This window comes from Psammomys obesus, unplaced genomic scaffold (genome assembly GCF_907164565.1).
Source record: "Psammomys obesus unplaced genomic scaffold, mPsaObe1.curated_primary_1811, whole genome shotgun sequence".
Lineage (NCBI taxonomy): Eukaryota > Metazoa > Chordata > Mammalia > Rodentia > Muridae > Psammomys > Psammomys obesus.
Window position 1 is genome coordinate 172134 of NW_026596069.1, and position 21304 is coordinate 193437.

At 45.8% G+C, this 21304-nt stretch overlaps 2 protein-coding genes across 2 annotated transcripts; one reads left to right on the top strand and one right to left on the bottom strand.

The window, feature by feature from the left end:
* Tmco6 (transmembrane and coiled-coil domains 6) lies at window positions 1–6882 on the bottom strand. The gene is made up of 12 exons (XM_055625317.1): window positions 6461–6882; window positions 6217–6329; window positions 4146–4261; window positions 3860–4043; window positions 3546–3650; window positions 3292–3377; window positions 2996–3112; window positions 2684–2795; window positions 2402–2588; window positions 1105–1199; window positions 596–763; window positions 1–330 (listed from the first exon to the last, which is right to left on the bottom strand). Exons 1-12 carry the CDS (start codon window positions 6804–6806, stop codon window positions 217–219), a joined length of 1743 nt encoding a protein of 580 aa, XP_055481292.1. The 5' UTR covers window positions 6807–6882; the 3' UTR covers window positions 1–216.
* Window positions 6883–12778: 5896 nt separating this feature from the next.
* Cd14 (CD14 molecule) lies at window positions 12779–14597 on the top strand. Its single transcript, XM_055625320.1, has 2 exons — window positions 12779–13046; window positions 13137–14597. Exons 1-2 carry the CDS (start codon window positions 13044–13046, stop codon window positions 14262–14264), a joined length of 1131 nt encoding a protein of 376 aa, XP_055481295.1. The 5' UTR covers window positions 12779–13043; the 3' UTR covers window positions 14265–14597.
* The last annotated feature ends 6707 nt before the right edge of the window (window positions 14598–21304 follow it).

The following is a 21304-nucleotide window of genomic DNA, read 5'->3' on the forward strand; positions in this document are numbered from 1 at the left end:
GTATATAAAAATACAATTTTATTTCTCATCAAAAACCACCAGCTGCCAGCTGTAGTATCACATGTCATTAATCAACTTGCTTAAGAGGATGAAACAAGACAATCATAAGTGCAAGACCACACTGGGGTACAAAAAAGCCACCGGCTTCTAAAACAAAATAGGTGAACCTAGAATAAATAGGCCATAGAGGTCAGGGGGTGACATTAAGCAGCCAGGTCATCCATGAATAGCTGTCTCCTGGAGAGCATGTATCCTCTCCTGAAGCTGGGTTTCTCCTTGATGCTTTTCTAGGGCCTGTAGCCCTGATTGCTGCAGGAAGGCCTGGGCAGCCTGAGGATAGAGGAGGACCAATATTTAGATCTTAAAACCCAATTCCTATACCTCTGTGGGTCAGCCCACTTCTTAGACAGTACATTCCTAACAGGATGAAGGTTCTGACCTTCAGCCCACATAGGCTAGCCTTGCCCAGAGGAACAAATATAGGTAGGTCTAGAAGAGAAGGGTGATGAAATCAGTGAAATGTGATAATCGTAAGTACCAAAATGACATGGTGAAATCAGTGGCTTCTGAGCAAGGGACTGGAAGCCATACCCACCTCCGGCTGATACAGGAACAGCAGCTGCAGCAGCTCCAAACTCTGGCCTACTACTTCAGTGTCAGAGAGAACCAGTGTGTTGAGCAAGCAGGAGAGCAAGGGCCCTGGCCACAACCGCTGGCAGTAAGCTGGACCCTTCTCTACAACATTACACAGAACTGTAAGCACCTGCAGATAGATACCCCCAAGAAGGATGAAAACCAAGAATTATGATAGTATAAGCAAGGCTGACTATGTGCCCAAGCCCTATTACAGGCTCTTCTATGTGATCCCCACAACCCCTCTGAGATACTACCCATTTATTGTAAGTGAGAAAATTGAAACTTCCAGTAGTTTGTTGGTTTGCCCAAGGACCATAAGCAGTAGTTTACAGACTGTGTGCTAGCTCCGAAATCAACCTACAACACTTCCCAGCTCTCAGTTAGGGGTACTGAAGACCGCCAAGGTCTGTTCTTCCTATTTGCTCTGACCAGCAGTTGACGAGCTCAAGTTTTGATACCAATACATACCAGCATGCTAACCATGTTTGATAGTGGCAACAGCTGCAAGAGGGGCTCAATCAGATCCAGAGAGATCAAGGAGGTACAAAAAGTAGGACTATTTGCTGAAAAGGAAAATGTCATATGGAGTACCTTTAGTTCTGAACTGCTACCCTACAAGTCTACCTACTACAGCCTAGACCATGGAGAACTATCCTCTATATTTAAAGGTCCAGATTCTGCTCAGTCTGAAGTACTGCTGCTATCATGTTCTCCAAATGGGAGGCACATGGGCCTTCAAGAACAAGAAACGTGTCCACTCTGATAGCTGCCAACTTGTCCCGGACGTGCAAGAAGACTTTAGCATTGAGTCTCTACTCCCCTACACTCCATTCCATGAGCCCCTGACCACAAATTTAGCCCCCTTGAGAACAAGAGTATCAGAGACTTCCTTAACTACAACTCTGAGGACCCAACATTTCCATATATCTGGTAGAGCTTGGTGGGGGACAGGATCTCCCAGGATACCCATCCTGTCTTTGAAGTCCCCTGCCCTTGATTCTTCTCCCAGCCCAACTGGAAAAGTTTGTTCCTACTTCATGTCTCCAGTAGTTTCAAGCTCTGGGATCTAGCTACTAAAAGACTAAACATCGCACCCAATGCTCAACACGTGCACACATTCTAGGAAGGTAAGAAGGACACATTTGCGTGTTCTATAGATGCACTCTCTGTGGGCAAGAAGCTGTGTCTACATGGGGGAGCTCTTACTGCATTTTTAGTCTCCTCGGTCCAGGAACTTGAAGCCTAGAGTGGCCACCTGCCCCAGAATTTTCAGAATGACTAGGTCAGAAGAGTAGACCCTTGGCTAGGTGGGTCTACAAGAAGTACACTTTATCTGGAAGGTTTTCTGACTTAAGCTTTAATGGAGTTTTATTTACTTATTGAGCATCTTTGGCAATCCTGGGGAACAAGCTAAGGTTGAAAGACAGGAAGAGGTATGGGTAGGTAACCCTGAGCAAGAGGTAGGGATCCCTGAGATCACTGTCATCGCATCCTGAAGGGACTGAGACCCAGGAATGTGGGGAGGAAAAAAAAAACTGCCTGACAACCATGTGTAGGTAAGGGATGGTCTTCCTCCAAAGAGGAAGGACCTCTGCAAAAGGGTTATGAGATAAGAGAGCTTCACTGACAGAGTAGTCAAAAGGTGTGGGCCTCTCCTTAGTGTCTGAACTGGGGCCCCAACCCCTGCCCCTTATTCTCCACTTTGGCCTTAATAAATATTTTAATGATGATAAAAGACCAGGCCTGAGCAGAATGTAATACACACCAGTGAGGTTATTGAGGAGCCAGAGGCCCTCAGGCAGCAAGGTAGGCTGTTTCTGAAGGAAGAACTGGAGAAGGATGAATAAGGCTGCCACAACTCGCTCATCTCTGAGCTCCATCTGCTCTCCCATGGCCTCCACTGGCACTTCTGTTAACAGGTTGCTTAGACACCGAAGCACAGGGCATGCAAGCTACAAAGACAAGTTGAGGGTTGTGGAAGGAGAAAGAGGCAACAGATACAAAAGGTCAGAGTATAAAGAAAGTCTCAGAGATCCTTTCCACTTACCAGCTCTAGTCCCACATCATCCATTCTCTGGACAGCCCCAGCCAAGTCCAATAGCAACAGTGCCAAGGTGGACAGAGCCCCATGGGTGAGAAGCACAGTATTGTTGACCTGGCTAGGTAATAGGAAGCAAGCAGTCACTATCAAGTCAGTCCTATGTTTAAGCTACAAATAACCTAGATCTGTGGGTTTCCTAAGCCAAAGAAAGCACCAAGAGGGATGAAAATTCACCAAAGCACTTCCAGAAGCTAAATTCAGTATAAAAGTCATATGTAGAGAGCCCCAGGAAAAACATTTTTCCAATTGTCCTGTTACCTGCAAATGATGTAATGAAGGCACCAGGCAAACTCCATAGCAACCCCAAGGTTCAGCTTTGGGCCTGGGTGCATCAGTCGTAGCATGTGCTGGGGAAGACTGGAGTCCAGAATAGAGCTGTCAGCAGAAGCAGACTGTGAGCAGGAACCATGGGGATACCAATGGCTCCTCTCAAACACCCCTAGTTGTCCCTAGCCAGATACAGTGAGCTGAAAATGTGGAAATCAGATCTGATCAGGAAACCATGGGCTACACTACCAAGAGGGTCAGCCGTGGCTAGGCATCTGTTTACTCACGGAATGATCTTCTCTGGAGCTTCCTTAGCCTGCAGAAGCTGGGACAAGGCATATCCAAGGGCTTCCAGCACAGCCACATGAGGGGACTAGAAACAGGCAGGAGGGAGAGAGGGATCTGACTGGAAAATAGGTCATAAGGACCCAGATTTTTCAACCCTTTGACATAGGGCAGGGGTTGGAGCTCCCTACCTTCTTAAGCCAATGGAGCATGTGGAGAGAAGCTAGGGGAGGCTTGCTAGGGAGGAAACACTCACCTGGATGCAGGCAGCCAAGGCTGGAACAATGCCCTGTGGCAGGAGCTGCTTTCGCACAGCCTCACTCTCCACGATAAGGTTCCCCAGTGTATACAGACACAGCTCCTGAGAGCAGGCAACAAAAGCACTGGGCTGGACTCATCTTACATCAAGCCAGGGACAGGAGGAGGATCCCTGTCCTTGAAGCTCACAAGAGAAGAAAGATGATAGGTATGGGCAGTTCTTTTTATTTTCCTGTATCTGCCAGCTCAAGCTGGCCCCAAAGGCATATATAAGCTCTAAGACCAAGCAGGGTTAAAAGGTACAGGCCTTACTATGAAGTCTGAGCTGTGACCAGAGAGGTAGGTGAGGAGGTAGGAAGTAGCTGGCAGGCAGGCCTCAGCCACTGCAGACTGCTCAGAATGAGAGAGCTCATGTAGGCACCGAGCTGCCTCAAGCTGCAACAGGGCCCGGTTGCTGGTCAAGAGCCCGACAAGGGTCCGCATGCTGCCCTCCAGCCTACATGAATGACACCAGAACCCTGCTAAGCCTGTGGTCTATCCCCTTCACCCTCTTGTCTCTAGAAAGCCCCAGCCGGCCACTCCCACCACCCACACTGACCTGATGAAGGTTTGCTGTGTTTCAGGGTGCTGCAAGCCTCGACGAAGGCTGAGCAGAGCCTTCTCCCTCTCCTTTTCATCTGTTCCCCGTTGGGCTTGCCGAAGGAACTGCTGTACCTGAATCCCACAACAGGGAAAGGATGACATGTAATTGCCAGGAAGCTCATCTTACGTGTCTGTCTACCAATTTCATCTGTGACATCTTCAATATCACTGCATACTCAGAACTTGTTATTAGCAACACTATGGCCCAGCAGGGTGGCACAAGCCTTTAATCCCTGCAAAGACAGGCAGATCTTGTCAAGTTTGAGGCCAGCCTGGTCTACATAGTAGGTTCCAGGACAGCTGGAGCTATAGAGAGAGACACTTTCTTAAAGAACAAAACAACAAACTAGTATGGCAACTAAGCACCATCTTTTTGGCAGGGGATCCTAGAACCAGCCCTATCACTAACTTCCACGGAATCTGAACCTGTTTCATCAGCTGAAAAAATAAGAATGGTATCTACTCTGCCTTCTTATAGGGTTATTTCCAGAATAATATTAAATATTATTAAAAATATTAAATATTCCAGGATATTAAACCTCTCCACCTGGCAAAACCTCCCTCCAGCTATCTTCCCATGCAAACTACACTCCAGTAACACCGACAATGATGTGTTTTAATGCTTCCAAGCTTTTGTACATCTATTGCCTCTGCTCATGACACACTCCAGACTCCTGTATCTTTCAGATTTCTGCTCTTCATGGACTCAGGGAAGTTAGCACCTTCAGGCTTCCTCCAACAAATTAATGAGTTTTTCTTGTGCCTCATGTTTCCTATGATAAAAATGGTAGGAAATCTGTTTCTTTCATTAGTCTTTGAATGCTATCTTGTCTTGTGTGCCTCAATGCTCAATGTCCTGGCATAAAGGAAGCATACATGTGTCATAGCCTAGGAGTAACTGCTCTGTAAAGTGATATGTAAACACAGACACTCCTAACGCATAAGCAATGCCTGCTGGATGTACAGACTCTTTCACTTACTCTTTCAGTAACTCTGGGCTAGAGATGGAGCACAGTTGGCTTGCTTGGCTTGTTCACATTTTTGGATTAGATTCCCAGCACCCCATGAACCAGTGTGGTGATGAACAACTGTAAGCCCAGCACTTAGGATGTGGAAGTAAAAGAATCATGGTTCAAGGTCACCCTCAGCTAGAGTGTGAGTATACCCTGGGGTACAAAAGACCCTGTCAAACAAAACAAACAAAAACAATAAACAGCTTTATTCCAAATACTGTGCAAGTGCATTTTTTTTTTCCTTTTCTTAACAGAGTCCTGCGATATAATCCAAATGTGCCTCAAACTCAGAATCCTTCTGCTTCAACCCCTAAATGCTGGGATTACGAGTGAGACACACCACACCTGCCTCCTATCCCCATCCATTCATATAGGAGGTCTGAATCTAGGGCCTGAAGCATGCTAGGCAAGCACTCTACCAGCGCACTACAGACTACCCATTTGGTTGAGTTTGCAATGATGACAAGACAGGGTCTAGTTAAGTCTAGTTTGGAAAGCTGGACGTGATGGCGCACACTAGTAATTCTAGAACTTGAGCTGAGGAAGGATTGCCAGTTTGTGAGACACTAAGCAAACAAAACACACTTTAGATGCAAAGACCTTGAGACAGAAGAGCGGCTCGTATGTTTCAGGAACTGAAAATAAGACTGTGGTTAGGTTGAGTCACTGATTCGTCAGTAAGAGGTTAGACCATGCGTAGTTTAGCAGTCAATGGAAGGGTTTTGGTGTCTGTGTTTTAAAAACGAATCAGGGTAGCAAATAAAGACCCATTTAGAAGGGTACTGTCGTATCTGGGTGGTGGAGTCACCTATGATGGGGAGGCACGTAGACTCCGGAAATCTTTAAGAGGCTTAAACACAAAAGGCAAAGACTTGATTGATGATGGGCTGACCTAAGGATGAGGGCCACAGAGTTGTACAGGGTAATTAATTAATTCTGCTTCCGGCTTGATCCAGCGAAGAGCTGGAGGTGAAGAGTGGCTGACATTCAGGTTTGGGTTGCCCTGGCCCTCACCTCAGCTTCCCCAAGGAGCACAACCGCACTCTGGCCTCCGGCTTCTTCCGGGGCATCTTCCCTCAGCAGCCTCTTGCTGACCAACTGCTGCTCCTTCCGCGCCTTCCGCAGGGCTGAGGCAGAGGAACAGCTCAGTTAGGGAGAGGAAGCTAGGCGGCATATACTCGGGTCAGAGCCAGGGGTCTCCTTTCCCTACTCCCAATCGCCACATTCGCATTCCCCTGGCTTCCTCATCCGTTCGCACCTGCCTCCCGCTCCCGCCGGCGGCACCGCAGCTCCTCCACCCCGCACGCCAGCGTCCTGAAACGGCCTTGCCGCCGACTCCACATCGTGCTCGCAAGCAACAGCAAGGCCTGAGGAGGCTGGTACTGCGCAACCGCCAAAAAAATTCCCGCACGCCAACAATGAGAAGTCCAGTCTCTGCAAGGGGTGAAGGGTGGGGCTTGCGTAGGGGGCGGGACTCCGTTGTGAGGGCGGGGCGATTGTGCGAGGGGCGTGGTCAGACTGGAATTCCATAGCTGGTAGGTGGGCTTTGCTGTCTTTCCGCGCTCAAGTTTAAGAAAGAGTCCTTTGGCCGCCAGTGCCACCATCCGCTCAACAAACAGCTTACTCCGGTGTCCTCCATCCCGTTTCACCAATTACTCGGCTTCCACTGATGAGCACTTCCTAAATGTTTGAAACATAATATTCCGTTGAGGACCTGAGAAATGGCTTTAAGAGCTTGTACCACTGTTCCAGAGAGCCTGGGTCGGATTTGCAGCACTCACCTCAGGCAGCTCACAACTAAGTACCTGTAACTCCAGTTAATGTCACTACTAGGTACTGGGTGAGGGGAAGTTCCTCGCAACTCAAAATCCAATTATGGCACACTAGGTAATAAATGGTATGATTCTAGCTCTCTTCTCGAGTCTGGACTGTAAAGGCGCTTCACTTTACCCATACCAGGGACCTTCAGTTTGTCTCTTGAATGAACAATGTTTCCTCCACTTCTGAGCTGAGGCACAGGCTGTTTCCTCTGTCTGGACCCTGTCTCTGCCCATTGCCCTTGCTTTCTCAGACATCAACCCCAAGATCCCAGCTCCAGGCCATATGTGCTTTCCTCTGCCTCTCAGGAGGCTGAGGAAGAAGGTGTGCCATAAGTTTGAGGCCATCTGGACTACGTAGAAAAAATGCTCAATAAAGCCTCCCCTACAACTCCAATGTCACATATTCCAGATAATTAGACCAGTGCCCTTCTTACATATGGCCTCATAACTGTTAACCATGGTGTGGTGGTTTGAAAAAATGTTCCCATAGTCTTGTGCATTTAAATAGTTAGTCCCCATTTGGTGCTGTTTGAGTACGTTTAGGAGGTATGGCCTTGCTAGAGGAAATATGTCACTGGAGGCAGGCTTTGCACCATTTCTGCTTCTCTCTCTCTCTCTCTCTCTCTCTGTCTCTCTCATATTTGCAGCTTGAAATATGAGCTCTCCTGTCCCTGCCACCATGCCTGCCTACTGGCATGCTTCTTCACCAGTATAAATGATGGACTCTTATTGCTCTGGAATTGTAAGTCCCAAATAAACAACTTCTTCTACTATAAATTGTTATACTGGCTAGTTTTATGTTAACTTGACACAAGCTATAGTCATCTGAGAGGAGGGAACCTCAACTGAGAAAATGTCTCCATAAGATCAGGTGTAGGCAAAACTGTGGGACATTTCCTTAATTAGTGAATCATGGGGAAGACCCAAGCCATTGTGGATGGGGCCACTGGGCTGGTGGTCCTGGGTTCTATAAGAAAGCAGGCCAAGCAAGCCATGAGGAGCAATCCAGTAAGCAGCACCCCTCCATGGCCTCTACTTCAGTTCCTGCCTTGACTTCTTGCCCTGACTTCCCTCAGTGATGAATTGTTGTTGCCTGGGAGTGTAAGACGAAATAAATTCTTTTCTTCCCAAGTTGCTTTTGGGTCACAGTGTTTCATCACAGCAAGAGAAACCTACGACATACCATTCTCCATCCCTTCTTTCTCCTTTCTCACTGTCCCTAGTCTACAAGTGGTTTTCCTCCTCTAGAGACCTCTCTTCCTCAGATTTTCTCAGATTAAACCCATTCTGTTGAGAAGTCACTTGTTGCCTTGTGTTTTTTCTTTTACTGGCCCTTTTATAGCTGTCACTCGGTCATAGTATAATCATTTGATGGTTTCCCCTCACACTTCATTCCCAGCTCCGAGAGAATTAGTATTCTGGTGACATGAGAATTTTCTTTGGTGCCTCTATGGCTTAGGAAGTCACCAGTTAGTCAAAGTGCTGTAATGAAGGTCTTTAAAGAGAGACCTTGTTTTGGTCTCCTGTTTTGGCTCTTGTTTTGGCTATCAGACTTTTGAAATAGTGGACTCCAAGAAACAGGAATTTCCCCAGAAATTTCTTGGTGGGAAAAGAGAAAACCTAAAGTCAAACATGTGCCTTTTCTCCTCATGCCAGGCAGAGGAGGAACTTGCTACCCAGAAAAAAAAAGTTCCAGGAATTTTATGCTGGGAAAAGAAGAAAAGGCTAAATAAAGCATGGTGCTGGCTAGAGGAGGCCTTTGTCCTCCAAAAAAAAGTGATTTCACACAGTTTTGAAGGCCCGTCAGACCACTTGCTGGGGAGATTGGGGCCCACGTAGTTATAGGACCACCTGACTGGAGAGCTGCTTAGATCCACATAGTGCTCTCACCCTCTACATAAACTTCAGCCTCCACACAGGGTCCTGAAGATAGATCGTGAGGGGCCACTGTATCTCTTCGCTCCTCTCCCCGAGAGGGTCATACCAAACAAATATCCTTTTTATGATCCCAAGTTCAGGAATAATACACATGAAGAAAGAAAACTGTTCTTTTACGAAAAGATTTATTTTGGGCTTGAGAGATAGCTTAGAGGTTAAGATCACTGGCTGCTCTTCCAGAGGACCCAGGTTCAATTCCCAGCACCCACATGGCTCACAACTGTCAGTACTCACAACTGTCAGAACTGTCAGTTCCAGGGGATCCGACACTCCTCACACAGACATACGTGCAAGAAAAACACTAATGCACATAAACAATGAAAAGGAATCGTTAAAAAAAAGTTTTAATCTTTAAAAAGGAGATTTATTTTTATTTTATATGCATGACTGTCTTGGCCATGGGTGTGTATGTAAACACACCACTTGTGCGTCTATTGCCCACAGAAGCCAGAAGAGGGTGCTAGATGCCCTGGACCTGGAGTTGGAGATGCAGTGAACCAACTCATCCGATTGAGAGCAAATACTTTTAGCTATAGGCATCTCTCTAGAAATTCACATCGACTTCCTTCCCCTGAATTTAGGTCGAACCCTTAAAGTTAGCCAATGAGGTCTGAAGTCTCTACCACAAAATGATCAGTTGCTACAGATACTTAACATCCTGTACCATGTCTCCAAGCCCAATATCCATCCAGCCCGGGGACAATCCTTTACTGAGCACCTGTCATGCACCGTCCTCTATGGTGATGGAGTCAGTGTGTGGGGCCCTTCCTCTTGCAACAAGCTTGCAGCAGTGACAGTTTCTCCTCCTCCTCTGAATTGGGGGTGGGGGGAGGCAGGTACATGTCACTGCACGTGTGTGAAGGCATGAGGACAAGCTTATGGAGTTGGTTTTCTCCTTACGCCTCTAGTGGGTTCTGATAATTGAACTCAGATGTCGGGCTTTTGTGGCAAGCACTTTACCGCTTCCTGGCCCAACACAGTCTTTTAAGCCCACTGCTGGTGGAGAGCATGAAGTGAGGTCCCCGCCAAAGCTGTGCCCTGCCTGAAGTGTCCATCCAATCAGCTACTGCCCAAACTGCCTTCTGCATCCATCTGTCTGGCAACACCAGGAACTCTGCAAGAACCAGCCCCACCACTTGGCTTTTAAAGCAGGGGCTGGTTAGGGAGATGGCTGGGAGGGTAATAACCTTTCAAGCATGTGAGGGTCTGAGTTAGTTTGGAGCCTCATCACTGGAGTTAGTAAGACAAATGAAACACCTGTACCCCAAGCTCTGGGAACGAGGCAGAGACAGGAGGATCTCAGGGCCAGCAATATAGCCAAAATGGTGGGTTCCAGGTTCAGTAAGACACCTTGTTTTAGACAAATAAGATGGAGAGTAATAGGAGAAGACACTGGACACCAGACTCTGACCTCCACATGCACACACATGTACACAAACACACGGGGGTTTGGGGGGGGCCACCCAGAGGTCAGGAAACTTGCCCAGATCTCACAACCTCAGCAGCGGAGTTGGGATTCAACACTAGCTCTCAATTTTGTGTATAATCAGCTGTGGTTAGTGAAGGTGGTCAGGGATGACACAGTGACCTTGCCCAGATTTGGGGCATGACTTGGGGAATACTGGGAATGCGCAGCAGGAGGCACATTAGGCGGTACAGTCTGCATTTTCCTTTTCTGGATCGAGGGCAGACAAGTAGCCATTCACCAATCAACATTTCCGTGAAAATAAAATATTTTCACGAGTCCTAGTGGCACATACCTGTACACGCAGGAGGCAGAGGCAGGCGGATCTCTGAAAGACCTTGTCTGAAAAAGAAAGTGGGAGGGTTGTAGAAGGGAGGGGCTGGGAGGAGGGGGAGGGGAAACTGTGGTCAGAGGCAGGCATGTAATATATGAGAGAACAAATTTTAAAAATTAAATAAAGATAAGAGTGATAGATGAAGACAGGAGCGTCATTCCTTTGATCTATGTAAGAGTATGCACTTCCTAACACACACACACACACACACACACACACACACACACACACACACACACGATTCCCAAGTGGGACTTTCCGCATAAGTGTAGGGATACAAACCCGTGAGGGCTGTTATAATTGTATGGTTGCAGCCTTCCACCTATGGAACACTTGTTTCTTTTCCTCTATCAGTACAAGTCACATAGTAGTTAATTCTCATTCTACTCCAGCTCTAACTCCCATGTTCACTAGAATTGTTCTTGGGAGAGAAAACGAGAGAGCAAAAGTGCAAATGGAAAATGCTTCTTTCAGGCCAAACTGGTACCTGGAGTTACGTCCCAAAAAAGCAGCTGCAAGGGAGTTCTCACACGGGATTGCCTCCAAACCTTTAGAGATGGGATGGTGGGATTCCAAAGAAAGAAGCGCCAAATGCTTCAGTAAATCTAAAGCATTTCCTAAAGAACCTACCTACCAAGAAGGGCTGCAGCACCCTCAAGACGGAGTAGGAGAAAGGTGTTCCTCCTAAATATGTTTATGTCACAGAAAGTCTGTATGAGGGTTGGAAACTTAAGGTCAGCTTTCTTCAGTGTTTTAACAACCTAAATACCTTTGTCAATGCCCAGAATCATTTAAAGCCCTGATTGGGTTCAGGAAAAAAAAAAAAAAAAAAAAGACATCTAACAAAAACACAGACTATCAAAGGCACTCTGAATTTCTTGGTTAAGACAAGAAAAAAGGTTGGGGCTGGAGTGATGGCTCAGAGGTTAAGAATACTTGCTGTTCTTCCAAAGGTCCTGAGTTCAATTCCCAGCAACCACATGGTGGCTCATAACCATCTATGGTAAAATAATAAATAAATCTTAAAAGAATAAAAGACAAGAAAAAAAGGACATCTGTGGTGTCCTACAGGGAAAAGTGCTTTAGAAAACCCCTTGCTGTAGCTGGGCATAGTAACATATGCTTTAATCCCAGGAGGCAGAGGTGGGTGGGTCTCTGTGAGTTCTAGGCTAGCTTGGTCTACATAGTGAGTTCCAGACCAACCAGGGCTATACAGTTGGTCAAAAAATGATGATGATGATAAAGATGATGATGATAAATCTTGCTTCAATTTTAGGAATGACAATGTGATTTGGCCAATGTGTCACTATCAAATACCACATTTTGCTTTGTTTTGTTTTTTTAAACAGGATCTCTCTGTATAGTCCTAGCTGTCCTGGAATTCCCTTTGTAGACCAGGCTGGCCTTGGCCTTGAACTCACAGAGCTCCACCTGCCTCTGCTTCCTAAATGCTGCGATTAAAGGTGTGCCCCACTAGCCTAGCTAGGTTTTTTAAAAAAAAAAAAAATTATTGAACAAGCTGGACACTGTAGCTCCTATCTGCAATCCTGGCACTTGGGAGGTAGAGGCAGGAGGAAAATCATGAGTTCAAGGCCAGCCTGAGCTACACAGTGAGCTCCAGGCCAGATTGGGCTACTAAAATGAGAGAACATGGGAAGAAAAAAGGAGAGGGAGAGAGTGTGGGAAGAGAATGAATTATTAAAAAAGGGAATAATATGGGGAGAAGGGATGGTTGTTCTTCATACTAACTCTCACCCTTGAGCTTTACTCTCCCTCTGGAATCCACAGAGAAGTCAACCTCCACAAATGTCCAGTTACACTCTTAAAGAAAACCAAGGGCTTGGATTTGGATGGTGGGAAATCACTAGTAAGACTAGGGGAAGATGGAGCTGAATCGCTGGGACTGCAAGAGCATACTGATCCAAGGAAATGATGTGGTTCATCCTTTTCCTGTATGTACCAGACAAACCAGAGGCACTTAGGTCAGCCTCCTGGCACAGAATGCCCTAGTGCCAAGAAGAAGTCTTCCTGTTTTGGTCCCTCCCGCAAAATACTTCATTGCAATATTTACTAGAAGTGAGTAAGGCTGTTAGGAGGAAGAGAAGTGGGGAAGCGATTGGAGCTCACAGTGGAGAGGACAGGGTGACACCCCAGGGTTACATAAATTCACAGGGGCTGTCAAATTGGTCAGACGAGCAGAATCTGGAAGCCAGGGAACACCGCTGTACAGGAAAGAGACTGAAGCCTTTCTTTGAGGGGTTGAAACGCTCAGAATCTACCAACCATGGTGAGTCAGACGGTCTGGGGTGGAACCGGGGCCACCCTGAGGCATCTCAGGGACTGGCTGGAGTCTCCCTGACCCCTGCTGTCTCCTCAGGAGCTTGTGCCGGGCTTGCTGCTGTTGCTACTGCCCCTGGTGCGTGGCTCTTCCGCCACCACGCCAGAGCCCTGTGAGCTGGATGAGGACAATGTCCACTGCGCCTGCAACTTCTCAGAAGCGCAGCCGGATTGGTCCAGCGCTTTCATCTGTACCGGGGCGGAGGACGTGGAGTTCTTCGGCGGCGGACGCAGCCTGGAACACTTTTTAAAGCGTGTTGACACGGAAGCAAGTCTAGGGCCAACATACACTGATATTGTCAGGTCCCTGCCCTGGAAGCGGCTTACCTTGAGGGCCGCGCGGGTTCCTGCTCCGCTTCTATTCGGAGTCCTGCGTGTACTCGGGTATTCAGGCCTCCAGGAACTAACTCTTGAAAACCTCGAGGTAACCGGCACAGCGCACCCGCCGCTTCTGGAAGCCTCGGGACCCGATCTCAACACCTTGCGCCTCCGCAACCTGTCGTGGGCGACAAGGGATGCTTGGCTTGCAGAACTGCAACAGTGGCTAAAGCCTGGACTCAAAGTACTGCATATTGCCCAAGCACACTCGCTCAACCTTTCCTGCGAACGGGTCCGTGTCTTCCCTGCCCTTGCCACCTTAGACCTGTCTGACAACCCCGAATTGGGCGAGAGAGGACTGATCTCGGCTCTCTGTCCCCACAAGTTTCCGGCACTCCAAGTTTTAGCACTGCGCAACGCAGGGATGGAGACCCCCAGCGGCGTGTGCTCTGCCCTCAGCGCAGCGAAGGTGCAGCCGCAGGAACTGGACCTTAGTCACAATTCACTGAGGGATACTACAGGCGCTCCGAAGTGTGACTGGCCCAGCTCGTTAAACTCTCTCAATCTGTCTTTCACTGAGCTGGAGCAGGTACCCAAAGGGCTACCAGCCAGCCTCAGAGTGCTGGATCTGAGTTACAACAGACTGAATAGGAAACCTAGGCCAGATGAGCTGCCCAAGGTAGGTAACCTGTCTCTTAAAGGAAATCCATTTTTGGACCCCGAATCCTACTCGGAGACACAAAATTCTGGTGCAAGCAATTCTTTCAAATCAGCCCCAATGCATTCAACCCTGGCAGTGGGCCTGTCAGGAGGGCTGGCTGTGCTCAGAGGGGCTAGGCTCTTTGCCTAACACCTAAGGGAGAAAAAGGAATGTTTACGTTGTCCTGGCTTCCAAGGGTCCTGGTCAGGATGATCAGCACTTCTTAACCAACAAATCTTCGGCCTTACCTTATTAAAATCTTAAGCAACGATGTACAGGGAAGAAAGACAGTCAAAATGGCTTAAAGGGTAAAGGCCACCAAGCTTGACACCTGATTTTGATTCTCAGGATCCACATGGAAAGAACTCACCCCTGAAACTTGTCCATCTGACCTCCACACATATGCTGTGACCAGGTGTGTGTCTGTATATATGTCATACACACAAACATGCTCACAAAATAAATATTTTGAAAAAAAAAAAAGATCTGTTGGGTCTGTGTTTATTGTTGTTTGGGGTTTGTTGTTTTGTTTCTGTTTTTGAGACAGTGAGGCTACGTAGACTTGGCTGACCTCAGACTCACAGAGATCTGCCTGCCTCTGCCTCCTGGGTGCTCTGCTTAAAAGGATGTGACTACATGCCCAGTTTAAATAATCCTGATCCTAGAGTCCATGCCATTCATTCCACAGATTTGAGTATCTGCATCAGGCTCAGTGCTAGATGAGGAATTCATTCCTTAGACTTTCTCTGACTCCCTAGAAATCCTACCTCTTCTGGAGAAAAATATTGCAGGGTCAAAAGGGACAGAGAAATGTGCTCAGGCTAGAGCTGTGGAAGACAATGAGTCCGTAGCCAGGGCTTTCAGAACAGATTACTGGCACTTGCGTAGTTAATGGTAATTGTGATGGTTTGACTGAGAATGGCCCCCACAGGCTCATATGTTTAAACACTTGATCCCCAGTTGGTGCAACTGTGTAGAAAGAATTAGGAGGTGTGGCCTTGTTGGAGGATGCATGTTACTGGGGTTTCAAAAGTCTAAGCCACCCCCCAGGTAGCCCTCTGCCTCCTGCTTTGTGATCAAGACATGAGCCCTCTCCTAACGAAGCATGCCAGCTCCCACACTCCATACCATGACTGTCATGGACTCTAACTTCTAAACCCATAGTTCTCAACCTCCCTAATGCTGCAACTCTTTAAAATAGTCCCCCTGTTGTAGTGACCCCCCATTCATAAAATAATTTTCACAGCTACCTCATAACTTTAATTTTGCTACTGTTATGAATCATAATGTGAATGTCTATGTTTTCCAAAGTTCTTAGATGTCCCCTGTGAAAGGGTCATTCAATCCCCAACTTCGAAGAGCCAAAGGTAATAAAACCCCCCAGCCATTTTCTTATACTCTTCCTTTCTCTCCCATACCCAAGAGGAGAGGAACAGAGATGCCTATACCTCCAGCACCCAGGAGGCTAAGACAGGAGAATTATGAATTCTGAGCTACACAGTAGAACCCTGTCTCAAAAAACAAACACACGTTCATTTGTTGAAGCCCTAATCCACAGAGTAGCAGTATCTGGAGATGAGGTCCCCAAGGAAGTAATGAGGTTAGTCTTAAAGGTGAAACCCTGATCCAGTAGAATTAATATCCTTATTAGAAAAGATGCTGAGAGTCTACACACATGTTCCCTTTATCCTTCAGGTGAGAATATGAAATGTGAGAAGGAAGTGAGCCCTCACTAAAACCCTCTCACAACTGTCTGTAATTCTAGTTCCAGGGGGTCTGATGCCCACCTCTGGCCTCACAGGGCACCAGGGACACACATGCTGTATATGCATGCATGTGACAACACACTCACTTACATTAAATAATTTTAACAGAAAATATTATAAAAAAGTAAGACATTGAAGAGAGCCAGGCAGTGTGGCACCTTTGATCCCAGCACTCAGGAGGCAGAGGCAGGTGATCTCTGTGGGTTCAAGGCTATCCTAGTTGATGTGGAGAGTTCCAGGACAGCCACAGCTACATAGAGAGACCCTGAAAAAGAAAGAAAGAAAGAAAGAAAGAAAGAAAGAAAGAAAGAAAGAAAGAAAGAAAGGAAGGAAGGAAGGAAGGAAGGAAGGAAGGAAGGAAGGAAGGAAGGAAGAAAAAGAAAGAAGGAAAAGAAAGAGAAATTGGGAAAAAGGGAAAAAATTGGGAAGGGCATCCAAGAGGGGGAAAGCCATTAAACTTCTTTTCTCATGGAATTTTTATAGAGTAATGGTAGAAACTGGACAAAGCTGAAGTAATTTCTGTTAAGACTGGCTAATTTCTGTGATATCACAGGTCAAATGCTCACTAATCATGTCCCTCTGGCCCAACCAGGAAGATGGTCGTGTGTTGCTGATGTGCTGCCACCCAGTTCAGGGTATTTGAAATCCCCTCTGTTCCTTTCCAACTGAAGCTTTGACTGAGTTGCCACCTGCTAGTCATTTGTCCAGTGTTCCTACCATCTGACCTTGCAGCCGACTCATTGCTGTTAATTATACTAAGCTGTCTTTGTTCTCACAGTTACAGGCACAGCTTGTAGTTTTATGATGGCAGACTTAACTCCTACCCCATCTTCCAAGATGTGGCTGTAGTCTTTCTTGGTTACTTTGTGTTTAGCACCTTATCTACGGAAGCTTCTTATTGGGAGATCTTTACTTAGAATTAAGTCTGTTACAATTTGAAGTATTAGAAGCAAGACTATACAAAAGGACAATAGTGCATTACATATGACCCTCAAGAGTTTGAGAGTGGAGGTAAGGTGAGGGAGGGGTACAGCCTGGCCCAGATCCTTGTCCTTCTTATCTATTTAGCTTGACAATCTTACATCTAGTGACAAGCCCTTTTACTCATCTTAATTGGTTTGCTAAACTCTGCTGTTTCACCCTTCAATCTTCCTTTTAATTCCAGCATCTATTTTTTTAAAGATCTATTTATTTATGTATATGAGTGCTCTATTTGCATGTAGGCCTGAATGACAGAAGAGCGCATCAGATAGAAGAAGGCAGCAGATCCCATTATAGATAGTGATGAGCCACCATGTTGTTGCTGGGAATTGAACTCAGGACCTCTGGAAGAGGAGCCAGTGCTCTTAACCCTGAGCCATCTCTCCTCCTCCCCAGTATCTATTCTTACTGTAATACATGTGAGCCACTTGCAGTTTTCTCCATGCAGTTTTCACTCACTACATACCCAGAGATAGCTCTTGCATCACTGGGGAAAAACCGTGATAAAGCAACTGTGGTAAGTAAGACCAGGAGTCTCCCTTATTCAGCTCTAAATCCCCAGCCCTCAAAGTGGCCAGCTTCTACATGAATACCATCAAGTGTTCCACCTTTTACTGGAAGATTGATTGAATGAGAAGGACAGGTTTAGAGCTGGGTGTTGCTTTCATGATGACATGGAAAACAATACTAACTAGCAGAGATAACTCAAATGAGACTTTGGAGACTAGAGATTAATTCTGTGGCCTTCTTCCAGGGTTAAGACATGTGATATAGAGAGATTAGATATAGATATAGATATAGATATAGATATAGATACAGATACAGATACAGATACAGATACAGATATAGATATAGATATAGATATAGATATAGATATAGATATAGATATAGATATAGATATAGATATAGATATATAGATGGATATACATATTTTTCTGGACCTCACCCAGCTGTCTAGAGAGAACATTCATTCATCTAAGGTTGAAATGAGAAGTACAAGGCATCCCAGAGAAGACCCAAGATTGAGAAATTTGAGCTGATAGAGCAAGGCTAAGCAATGCACCCAGGAGGAGATGGAAGGAAGTGGAGAAAGAAAGAGGACAGAATTAAGGGAACTGAGGATTACACCCGACACTTTGTGGTAAGATATCTTATGCTGAATGGCTTTTTTCTGCTGAAGGGTAAAATGTGGTCATAGGGCTCTTCTGAGCCAAAAATCTGGTTCCTTCTAGCTTCTTCCTTCTGGCTTCTTCTTTTATGTGCCTGGCATTGGAGCTAAACATACCCTAGGACTTTTTCTCAACTCCCAGAATAAGAGTTTTACCATGAAACAAATACACTATGTGTACTCTCTTATTCACTCTATTCCTTCCAACCTACACACTCCAGACACATTTTCTAATGCTCATTCCCCCATATCACACAAACATTTTTAAACCACTTAAAATTATATTCTCTAAAGGACATTTGAGGTCTGATTTAAATTGTTGTGGCAAAACTTTTTGAGGCTATGTTATGTAGTTAGGCAGCCTTCAAACTGGAAATCCTGTTTCTACCTCCTGGGTCCTGGGTATGTGGTAACCATTAAGACATTTCTTAAGTCGCTCGTTTTCTTTCTCCTTCTCCTTCATTTATTTGTTTGTTGTTTTTGAGACAGGGTTTCTCTGCATAGCCCTGGCTGTTCTGGAACTCACTCTGTAGACCAGGCTGGACTCACACTCAGAGATCTGCCTGCCTCTGCTCCTGAGTGTGGGATTGTATACACGCACTACCATACTCAGATTGGCTTACCTTCTTCAAACCAATGTAATACTCCACATCAAAGGAATACAATTTTTCTATGATTATTTTAACAGAGCCAAATAAAAATTTGACAACATCCAACACCTTTCATGAAAAACATTGAACAAAAGAAAAATGTAGGGAAGTTTCCTCTCACGGCGATGAATGTACAGAAAAATGTCAGCTAAGGCCATATTTGATGATGAAAAACTCTATCTCTTTGCCGTGACATCACCAACAACACAAGACTGTATGTTTTCAAAGCCTCTAGTCAACAGCTGACTAGAGGTTCTGGTCATGATAATTCATCATAAGAAGTATGGCTTCACTTCAACAAACAAGGCAATCTGGGAAAGTAGCTCAGGAAAGTGCTTGCTGAAAAAGCACAAGGACCTGAGTTTCAGATCCCCAACACCCTTGTGAAAGCCAGGCTTGGCAGCAGGTGGCTCTAACCTCAGCTCTGCTGGTGGGGAGCAGAGAGGCAAGTGGGTCTGAAGGCTTACAGTGAGCTCCAGCCAGGTTCATTGAGAGAGCCTGTCTTAAAAACTAGTGTGAAAAGTTGGAGCTGGAAACACAGATCAGCAGTAAAGAGCACTGGCTGCTCTTGCAGAAGACCAAGGTTCACCTCCCAGCACCCACATAGCTTCTCACAACCACCTATAACTCCAGTTTCAAAGGACCCAACACCCTCTTCTAGCCTACTTAAGCACCAGGCACACGTGTGGTGCACATACATACATGCAGGCAAATACATATACATAGAAAATAAAAATAAATAGCTGGGTGGTTCTGGCACATGCCTTTAATCCTAGTGCTTACGAGGAAGAAGCAGGTGGATTTCTGTAAGTTCAAAGTCAGATGAGTTCTAGGACAGCTAGAGTTATGCAGAGAAACCCTGTCTCAAAAAGCCAAAATAATAGTAATAAATATTTTTAAAAGATAATAGATGAAAATTGATAGAGAATATACTTAAGGTTGACCTCTGGCCTCCACATGCATGGCATAGCTCACCCATGCACACACATGCAAACACACTTACATGTAAACAAAATATATACATATATGTTTTTTTTTTTCACATTGTCAGAATTTATTAAGTAACAATAAATTCACAAACTACATCAGCTTCATTGGCAGCAACCTGTCAAGAAGCTCTGATTTTCTTAGATAATTGACAGAGGTAAACTCCGGTTCTTTGTTTTGCTTTGTTCTGTTTTCAAAACAAGAACTTACTATATAGCTCTGGCTGTCCTGGAACTCACTATGTAGTCCAGGCTGGCCTTGAACTCACAGAGATCTGCCTGTTTCTCTCTCCCAAGTGCTGGAATAAAAGGTGTGCATCATTATGCCTGGCTTTAACACAATTTTAAGTACTAAAACTAACCTTTAGATCACACACTACACACCACATAGCAAATCTCCTCTGATATATATGAATATTTAAGTTATACAAAAGGCTACAGAATGGACCAAGTAGATCCAAAGAGGTGAGGCCTGACTGTAGGTAACCAGAAAACTGACAGGGATGCAACAGAGACCTCTGGAGTGGTGGGTGACCCTGATGGAGGTTTGCTGGAGGTGGTGCTGCAGAGTCAAGACACAAGGGTCAGAGTTGAGTCAAGGCTCAGAAGTAAGCTGAGATGCAAAAATAATGTGCAGTACCAATGGAAGCCACTGAGACAAAGGCAGGTAGGTACCCTGAACCCTGACTAGGGGCATCAAAGGAATGAAGAAGGGGCAGGTACACAGACAGTGGTACAGAAAACTGGGGTCAGCTGAACTGTGCACACTCTGATGAAGTGGCACCTAGTGGCTCCACTAGAACCTCAAAATATTTATTATGATCGGCTTGGAGGGAGGGGCTAGCTAGTCTCCATAGGAGGAGGAAGTTACAGATGCTAGTTTTTGTAGATTTTTGTAGGTTGTGTGGAGTGTTCATCCGTCATCTGTAAACACTTGTACTTGGACCACAGAAAAGTGCTGGCTAGTTTTATGTCAATTTGACATAAGCTATAGTTATTTGAGAATTCATGTGTCCGTAAAATTAGGCTACAGGCAAGCCTGTAGGGCATTTTCTTCATTGATGATTGGTGCAGAGAGGGCCCAGTCTATTTGTGGATGGTGCCATCCCTGGGCTGGTGGTCCTAGGTTTTATAAGAAAGCAGGCCAAGGGCTGGAGAGAGATGGCTCAGCAGTTAAGAGCACTGTCTGCTCTTCCAGAGGTCCTGAATTCAATTCCCAGCAACCACATGGTGGCTCATGATCATCTATAATATGATCTGATGTCCTCTTGTGGTAAGCAGGTGTACACACAGATAGAGCACTCATATACATAAAAATAAGTAAAGAAAGCAGGCTGAGCAAGCCACGAGGAGCAAGCCAGTAAGCAGCATCTCTCCACGACCTTTGAATCAGCTTCTGCCTCCAGGTTCCTGCCCTGTTTGAGTTCCTGTCCTGACTTCCTTCATTGATGAACTGTGCTGTGAAAGTATAAGCAAAATAAGCCCTTTCCTCCCCAAGTTGTTTTTGGTCATGGTGTTTCATCATTGAACCAACTATGAGTTTGGCTTATATGGTGACGCCTTTGCCAGTTTTCTATGGGTCCAACTCTTAATTATGGCTGTGTCCACATCAACAATACACATTCACTCAGGGCTTCCT